General features: G+C 34.0%; 1 protein-coding gene across 3 annotated transcripts; it reads right to left on the reverse strand.

Annotated features, from left to right (window-relative positions):
- Positions 1 to 3,912: 3,912 nt before the first annotated feature.
- On the reverse strand, positions 3,913 to 8,250 carry LOC144572374 (Putative N-acetyl-gamma-glutamyl-phosphate reductase). Of its 3 annotated transcripts, none has more exons than XM_078321926.1 (14): positions 8,083 to 8,249; positions 7,314 to 7,445; positions 7,095 to 7,202; positions 6,684 to 6,770; positions 6,547 to 6,597; positions 6,387 to 6,458; positions 6,166 to 6,285; positions 6,020 to 6,080; positions 5,850 to 5,930; positions 5,435 to 5,514; positions 5,110 to 5,199; positions 4,489 to 4,617; positions 4,272 to 4,403; positions 3,913 to 4,149 (listed from the first exon to the last, which is right to left on the reverse strand). In XM_078321926.1, the coding sequence occupies exons 1-13, from the start codon at positions 8,122 to 8,124 to the stop codon at positions 4,296 to 4,298; spliced, it is 1,161 nt and encodes a 386-aa protein (XP_078178052.1). In that variant the 5' UTR covers positions 8,125 to 8,249; the 3' UTR covers positions 3,913 to 4,149; positions 4,272 to 4,295. The 3 variants fall into 3 exon arrangements, with proteins under 3 accessions (XP_078178052.1, XP_078178054.1, XP_078178053.1); XM_078321928.1 differs by lacking the exon at positions 8,083 to 8,249 and adding an exon at positions 7,732 to 8,019; XM_078321927.1 differs by lacking the exon at positions 6,547 to 6,597 and having other exon boundaries at positions 8,083 to 8,250.
- Between the last annotated feature and the right edge of the window lie 913 nt (positions 8,251 to 9,163).

Genomic DNA, 9,163 nt, shown 5'->3' on the forward strand with positions numbered 1-9,163 from the left:
TAAAGTCGACGACAATGGTTTTATTTTGGTGGATTTCAATAAGGCTGGATACAAGGATGATCCATTTATACTTACAAGACAAGCCACGCAAGTATTCTACATAACTGATCTGGCCGATCGTTCAAGACATGTTGTCCTCTCTGGAAAAAGACGTATCATCGGGATTGATAATGTAGACGATGAAGAACCGTACGATCATTTTGATACCACCGTTTTCCACTGGCATGGCATCTTTACCAACCGGCGAGGATAATGAAACAAGTCACATGCGCATCGATCATAATGAAGGAGATTATACCCGTATATTGTTACTATGATCCCAGCAACTCAAATGAGTTTCTAAATAACTGTTAACTACTTTTTAGAAATTAAGGTCTCTAAAGTTTCTAACTCTCACATCCCTAAAATTAATTTTAAAGTTTCTATTAACTACGTCAATAATAAATTGAAAAAGAGAAATAATTTGAGCTAATAATTTGGCCAGTATGGAGTCTATAAACAGTTTTTTAATACTACATAATTTCTAAATAAAAAAATCTCACACGTTCCTGAAACTGGATTAGAAACTGTGATGTCAAATTGACAACTCTAATAATACCAGAGATGTCAGTTGCTCTTAGTCAGCATTGAGATTCGCAATTCACAGATTCAATAATGAAGAAAAGGCTTTGGTTTATTGCGTTATGCTGAAAGGGCTGCTTTTTTCCCCCTGAAAGTAACAAATTGTGGAAAAATAGATAGCATTCTTAGTGCTACCTAAGCAAGGTTTTAGCATTTTGTGTCAGAGTATGAGTATCTATCTCAAATTTTACCTACTGTAGGATGGTACATTAAAAATAAAGAATTGAATGTCTAAAAACATTGATCAAGGGTTCAGAACCTTACTTCAACAATAAAGGAAAATAGAAGATAACAAGTTCAAAAATTAATTAAGTTGCCTAAATATGTGTTCTTTATACCTCGTGAACACAAACCACGCAATACATCAGAGACCATTAGCAAAGCGGGTCCGAAAAACATAAGAGATAAGAGCAATAGGGACATAGGGTCAAACTAATTTCAGTAATAGTAAAAGAATGCAGCAATTAATAAGTACCAAGTTCCATGGCTGCTCTCCTTCCTCAAGTAAGAAAAGCATCTATAATAAAATCAATGTCTTCTTATGATTTCAATGTGATAATTTCTGCAGTTTTAGATTAAAACTTAAAAGGTATTGTGGTCCAAACAAGCTGGTATAGTACCATTGAAAGTGCCCTCTTTTTCCATCTTTTATTAAACCATGATTATGGAATCATAGGGTACACAAGCTGGAATGATATCAGCATGGAATATGTAAAAGGGGAGTGCTATACTGAGATCATTTTTTTCTAATTTTGAGAGCCAAGTGAAATTTTATTCTTTAAATACCAATTTTGTCCTTCCATCCTCTCTCTCTAATTCAATTAATAAAAAAACTAGAGAAAATATTTCTGTCCACTGGGTTTTGTCCACTATTTGTCCACAACCTTATCCACTCTCATCTAACTGTATTTTTTAATTGAAAATTTACAGTATTATTTGAAAATTTTACAGTATACGAGATTCAATTTTACAATATATATTTTACAGTATGCAAGATTCAATTGAAAATTCTACTGTATACAAGATTTAATTTTTACAGTATACAAGATTTAATTAAAAATTCTATTGTATACAAGATTCAATTTTACAGTTCTGCTGATTCAATTTTACAGTATACAAGATTCAACCCAGTGCGGACGCTAATAATTAACTCTAACTGCCAATAACCGCTAATAACTAACTCTAACTGCCAATAACTGTAATTTTCCGAAAGTACAGTTTGAAAGTACATTTATTTTGTCCTGTTGTGCAAGTTGCAAACTTTTTCTAATTATCATGGGACCACTTCAAATAGTTGCTGGATGTTTTCTGATTAACTGATATATTTTATGTGATATATTGTATAATTATACAGCATGTAGAAGAAATTTTACAGTATTCGCGCAAGTCAAAGCTGTGGACAAATGGTGGACAAAAAGCTGTGGACAATTAGACGCTTCCAAAAAACTAATAAAAGAAATACATAAAAGTTACCTTTTCTTCTCCTGAGTGATTGACGCATGGACTGAATTATACTTTCTTCTTCATACAGATTCTTACAAAAACATTTAAAAGATTTTTTTCAAGTGTAACAGTTAAGCTTACATTCATATAGATGGATCTGATCAACAGGGAAGAATACAGGGCCATTGATAGTGATTTATTTGAATTAACATTTGTCAAAGACTGTGACTATTTGAAATTTAATTTGATTTTTAGTTATGCAAATTTCATTCAATTAATTATCGAAATCATTAGTAAAAAAAAAAATTGTGTCAGATCAATTTCGTGAGTTTTATTATGCAATTCTGATTAAAAATGTTTAACCTTAATAAGTTCTCAAATGGTAAATGCTTGGATTCATAGTGCTTTATTACTTACAAAAGTAGGCTTGAGTTGTTGCATCAGATTTGTTTTCTTGGATCATCTTCTTATTTAGTGTTAATTTGACACTTGTTTTCATAAAGTTAAAAAGTACCAGTACCGCTGGTACAAAACTTTGTATCAGCAGGTTGCTAGTACATTTGCAGTTTCAAAACATACACTCAAGCAATCAGGCTGGCAACTGAACTGATTTATTTTAGAAACTTCAATTTTATTTCTTTCCTTTATCATTCAGAGGAAGAAAAGTTAACTTTTCTTTATTGCCTTCATTATTTCTTTTATTGATTGAGTTAGAGAGATGGAAGGACAAAATTGGTATTTGATGAAAAAATTTCTCTTAGCTCTCAATATTAGAAAATGTGCCCTCACTATAGCACTCCCCAAGTAAAAAGGTAGAAACTGGAAAGTAAAATCCCAAGATGCTGATCAAAACATCGGCTCTTTTGTTTTTAGAGAGATGAGGGTCAAACCCTCAAATTCCATTTACTGTGACACAAGTAGTGTTAGTAAAGCCTTGAAAAAGCCCTAATAATATCACAAAGGTACAAACCGGTATGAAATGAGCATCCAGTATTGCATTTAAAATTAGACCATGAGTAGACCTCAGACCTTCAAAATTTGGAAAATATTTGACCTGCCGAATTAAAAGCAAAGACAAGGCCAAAGCAACATAGAAATGGAACCAAGCACAACCCACACCTTTCTTTCAATAGCACAATATACCATCTCACTTGGGGAATCAATAGCCAACAGAGGAAAGAATGTGTACTTGGCAATAGTTAACACAAGCCCATGTAAGAGGCTTTGAAAAATACTTGGTGCTTCACTATTGATTGAGGCAATTTATCGAACACTTTACGGGTGTAACCCAGGAAACAAATGGAATTTTGATTTTTGTTTAGGTGATACAGATAACTTGGAGTAAGATTTAGTGAGCTGAACCACCTTGGCCATATCAACTGAAAAGGAGAAATAAATGAAAGAAACTTTTAATTGAGATATTAGAAGTTTAGAACTGAACAAGTAGTGTAGCAAGAGAGAGAGAGAACCATGAATCTATGAAAAGAACTGAAGAATATTGTTCAGTCGATATTTCCGCCATAGGAGGCAAGAGGTGAGCTTGTGAGTCGTGAACATCCAAGCACGGACTCCGGAGATGTCAAAAAGAAGAAGTAATAATACCAAAAAGGCTTAAAACTGAGTTCAATATCACAATATTTTTCACAGCTTCATTGTTTTCATTTTTAATATTGCCAATTTGCTATCTAATTGCTTCTTGCTGTTGTTTGATAGAGAATGGGAGGTTCTGCAAATATCTCTATTTATTTGTCAATGACTACTCAACTGCCAGAGAATGCTGTTATTTAATTCTCTCGATCAATTGGTCAAGCATCACAAACAAAATCCACAAAAAAAAGGAAAATAAAATAATTGAAACGGGATTTTTTATTAATCAGATAAATAGCATCTTGATACTCCCTTGTCATTGGAAAAATGTACACTAATAAAAGAAACTACAAGTGCCTCATAATTTATTCAGCTACAAGTGCCACCCAGAAAAAAATTAACTAGGCTTACTAGTTAACATTTGTTGGTGTATTGAAAAGTTTAAGAACACAAATTGGTTTTGCTACAACATCAATATTTTAGTGGAGCGCCTTCTTCCTGAAACCACCAACATATCCAATTTATGAGAAGTCAATTCATACACAAGATAAATTTTTTTTTTTTTACCTACTTTGCTGAAAGTTGTAGTTACAAGGGAAAACTGTAACACTTGAATTTACCTTTTTAATAAGTTGCTCTTTGTTTCAAGGAAACAATGGCGGGTCAAGGAGGCCAGTATTTTCTGGAAATCCCATCATCAAATTAAGGTTTTGCAGTGCTTGACCTGAAGCTCCTTTAACCAAATTATCAATCTATAACACAATAAAACCATTTTTATCATACTATTTTTTTTAAAAGTTCTAAAAATATATTTATTAATTGGAGAAGAAAGCATACCACAGAAATTATAATAGCCCTCCCAGGAATTCGGTCTTCAAAAACATTCATCAAACAATAATTAGACCCTCTGACATGTCTAGTGTGTGGCACCACACCTTTTGCTAGAACTTTCACAAAATCCTCATTCTAATATGCAAAGAACAAGCCAAGGTTGAGTGTTTACAAGTATTCTTGAATGTTTTCCAGAGTGCATCCGTTAAAGCCGTGCTTGAGCAGTCAGCAACTAATCATTCCATTTATGAACATTTTAACAGGCATTCCATTAAAAATGGGAGTTCATAAGGGTCCTTATAAATATCTCTACTCTCTCCTTGCTGCATCTGTGACTTCTCCAAAAAGTGAAGTTTCAATTTTGTTCTAGGCATTTATTTTGTATCCATGCTACTTGGTGAATTGACATCTCCGTTAATTATGAAACATAACAAAAAAAATATATTTCATATTTTCTGAATAGATTAGAAAATTCCTTCTTAGAGTGGCATTTCTGTTCTAATAAGTTTAGTTTTCGTATTTTTCTAAAGAGATTAACTTTACATGCAAAACCTCATAAATAGAAGAATGCTGACATATGATAAGGAGGCTAAAGTGGGATACCAGAATACGCTATTTGAAGTGTACCTCATATGCAGAGATAAGGTGATGGTGTAAATCGTCAGCAGTTACACCAGTTGGCATTTCCAAATATATGGTAGATTGCATACCACGACTCTATTATTGAATGTCAAAAGCACAAAAGCATGGATTAAAACAAGAAGAATAAAAAGCATCCCTGCATACCCGCGAATATAGTAATATCCCAAACTACCCTAAACAAATATACATCTTTCTCAGAGAGCAGTTTGATCATCTAATGATAGCACAAAGGACAGTTATTATGGGACATTTTAAGTTTCTCTATGGGTATACAGTAAACACTTGGCTAATTAAAAAAAAACATATATACCATGGGCATGAGATGAGGTGTGAAGCTGACGGTCACTTTTGAATTAGCCACACCAGCAAGCCCTTGTTCAATCTCAGGTACTGATATTACCAAAGAAAAATAAGAAAATTGTTTTGAGAGATTTTGTGGAGTTTTCTTTTGTACACTGAATAGGTAACATATCGGGGCACTTTGTAGTTTCTTATAAAGTTTGGTCTTAAAAGAGGTGATAATGAATTTACAACTATTACTAAATGTTATACCAACACCTCTTTTATGTATTATTTCAGAAGTCTTGTATACAGTTAAAGCTAAATTTAAGAAAAACTTCCAATTCATATAGCAAGGCTCGAACAGAGAATAAGAAAAGTAATAGTTATAATAAAATTAAAATCATAAATTGAAAACATTATGTAATACATATGAAAATCGGTACCATGACGATGTTTGGTTATTCCATAACAGTGAATTCCTTCAGCAACTTCGGTATATAAATTTGCCTCCTTTGCCCCGCGACCTTCAAATACAACGACATAGTATAATAACACGAAAAATAAGAAAAAAAAGTTATAGACAAACTCCTAAAAATTAAATGGAGTCACCAACCTGCACCACTAACTCCAGACTTTGCATCAATTATGATATTTCTTAGTTCAATTAGCCCTGCCTAAGATGCAAAATCAATACAATCATATACTATCAAAAACATATTTGCATCGATGTAAAGCACTATAGATTAAGTATTAGAAAACCTTGATTAAAGGTATAAGAGGCAATTGAATTGAAGTGGGATAACACCCCGGGTTCGCTACAAGCCGTGCCTTTTCTATTTCATCTCTAGAGATTTCTGTCAAACCGTATACTGCTTCCTCCTATATAAAATAACATCCCTAATGTTATGAATACATATAAAAAAAACGAGAAAAGATTAAAACTAATATGAAAAATGAAAGGTGTATTGAGAAAGAGGGACCTGTAGCTCAGGTGCTTTATGAGGTTGGCCATACCACTCCTCGTACTCAGCTATGTTCTTTAACCTAAAATCCTATGAAACCAAAGGAATTTGTAAGTGTTCTTCCTTGCAAAATATTGAAAATAACTTGAAAATGGACACACATAAAGTAATAACATACCGCTGAGAGATCAACAATTTTTAGCCGCTTTGGTAGGCCTTTAATTATTTCCTACGGAAACAAAAGTAGCAATGTTTATAGAATGTTTTCATGTTGTTTTCCTTTCTTCTAAACTAATCAATGAATATAAGAACAACCTGAGTAGTTCCATGAGGCAAGCAACAAAACACAGCATCTACATCTGAAAAATCAGCATCTTTGATTGCAACCATGTCTGGCAATTCCTGTAAAGTACCAAATTGACTTGTACATATCATACAGGTTATTATCAATAGGAAGATGACTCATAGTGATGCAGATTACTTTACCTTATTTTTTTTAAGTATGCAACTGTATCTTTACTGGCTGGTAGATCCAATGCCTAACTAATTGGCACTGACACGATAACAAGTTTGAGTATAATAAACATCGTTCATAGTACAAATTATTGTCCCTATAACAAAGTCATGCAACACAAGGCTATGAGGAACTTATACCAACAACCTAAAACATCAACTGTTAGTGATTTAATAACAGCAAAGAAGAAATGTGGTTTCAGATAAAGTAACCTGAGTAATTAAGTGAGGAAACACAGAACCAATGGGTTGACCAGCTTTTCTATCGGCTGTCATGACTGTAATTGCAAAGTGAGGGTGCTTTGCCAGAAGCCTTACTATCTGTTCAATAAAAAAAAAAATTCATAAGTTCATATGGTTCAAACCGGTTTCCTGATCATAATTCAAGTACAGTAATTATATTTGAGACATTAACCACAGTAGTATTGTTACCTCAGCACCAGTGTAACCGCTGGCACCTAGAACCCCTACACGTGCTTTTTTCTCAGAATCACCAAATGCAGATGCTCTGACACGAAATGTAAAGCCACTACATTTCTTTAAACCTTTATCCACTTTTGTAACCTAACAAGAAAGATCAAAACCTTCAGAATTTTAAGTGCTTTTCCAAGGGAAACCTCATCCGTCAGAGCTATGCAAAGGGATTTCACACGGTATGGATTTAACCCTATTTGACCCCACTGCACCAAACCCAATGCACTACATTTGATAATAAGAGTGATATCACACTCTCGTGTGCCCAAAATATCCTTTTGGGCAAATCCCCAATGGCAATTTCAATGGATTCCTTGATCTTTTCATTTGAATTCAGACTTATATTTAATAACCAATCTTAATGCACGCAGAGTACCACAGCAAGCTGCAAGCCATCAAAATAATAAATTCTCAGAATCTCTTCTTACTGCACTTCTCCAGATTAGTAATTTCTGAAACAAAAGTTCAATTCTTTTTCAACAAAGCAAATAAACTCAATACCAACCAATGCAACCACACCAAACCCAGCTTATAGCATCACACCAAATTATGAACAAAAAGGAAGAATCTGGAAAAAAATAAGGGAACCAAGCAGGAAAGCAAGAGAGCATACCCAAAACCCGCTAAGAGTTTGTGTGGGAAGGAAGGATTAGTGGCTATAAGGAGATGATAGGTATAAAATAGCTGAGGATAATGGAGCTAAGAAGGAGAGAATGTAAAGAAGTACCTTTCCGGCCAAGTTAGCATCCACTGAAACCGAGTACATCATTTTGTCCCCACAAAGTGCGCCTCTTTGGTTGTGTGCTTGAGAGAGAAACCAAAGCGCGCTGTCTATTTGGTACAAAAAAAAACTCTCGAGATCTTACTCAATTTCCATATGTGATGAAAATGTCGGGTCTGATCGGCATGGCCCTTTCTTGCTCAAACGAGAATCTGAATCGGAATTCATTCTTAATAATCTGATCAGAACGAGGCAGTGTTGTAAAATGCGGTTTTTATGCGGTATGCGGAAGGCCACCGCATGCCGCATATACGGTATACGGCTGCATATGCGGATTTTTATGCGGATTTTAAAATAAGAATTCATAAATAATATATATGCAAAACTATAATTTGTGCACATTAGAGACACATCTAAGATAAGAAATGAAGCATCTGATAAATGATTGATACTATGTATATGTATAAATATATGAGAGTTATAATTTCACAGCAGAATACAAAATCTCACAACAAATGAATAGTAACAAGTGACTAAATACCTAAATACCAGTATCTCCTCTTTACAATACCAGTACCTAAATACCTAAATAATAGTATCATCTTATTTCAATCAATGATAAATAATAGTACCTAATTTGAATCAATGATGAACCATCCAATCTTACCAATTATCTTACACAGTAGCTGTTATTTATTTCAATCAATGATGAACCATTTGATATCATATTTGTTTCAATCAATGAACCATCCAATCTTACATGTATAGCTATAAAATATATCAATTTCACTAATTACCAGGCAGTGACTAATTTACCAGAATCAAGCTTATCAATTTCAGCCTAGCTAGATGGATTGGCAGTGACTAATTTACCAGAATCAAGCTTATTAAGGTTGATTTGATTACAGCTACTGTGTAAGATGGATTGGCAGAAGACACACTCACGTTTGGCTTCCTGGTATCGATCAGAACTCAGAAGCATCAAGCCAGCAGCGCCGATGGGTGAAGAGGCGGAGGAGAGACGGTAGGTGGAGAGTGGAGGATGCGCTATGATGGGAGAGAGGCGCTGATGGGTGAAGAGGCGATC

This window comes from Carex rostrata, chromosome 20, assembly GCF_964058835.1.
Source record: "Carex rostrata chromosome 20, lpCarRost1.2, whole genome shotgun sequence".
NCBI classification, from domain to species: domain Eukaryota; kingdom Viridiplantae; phylum Streptophyta; class Magnoliopsida; order Poales; family Cyperaceae; genus Carex; species Carex rostrata.

Coding starts and splice junctions, on each gene's coding strand:
- LOC144572374 (XM_078321926.1), bottom strand. CDS start 8,124: ATGATGTACTCGGTTTCAGTGGATGCTAACTTGGCCGGAAAG. Junction 7,446..8,082: donor ATGCTAACTTGGCCGGAAAG/GTACTTCTTTAC, acceptor CTTTCTTGTTAG/GTTACAAAAGTGGATAAAGG. Junction 6,771..7,094: donor TTCCTCACTTAATTACTCAG/GTTACTTTATCT, acceptor GGTACTTTACAG/GAATTGCCAGACATGGTTGC.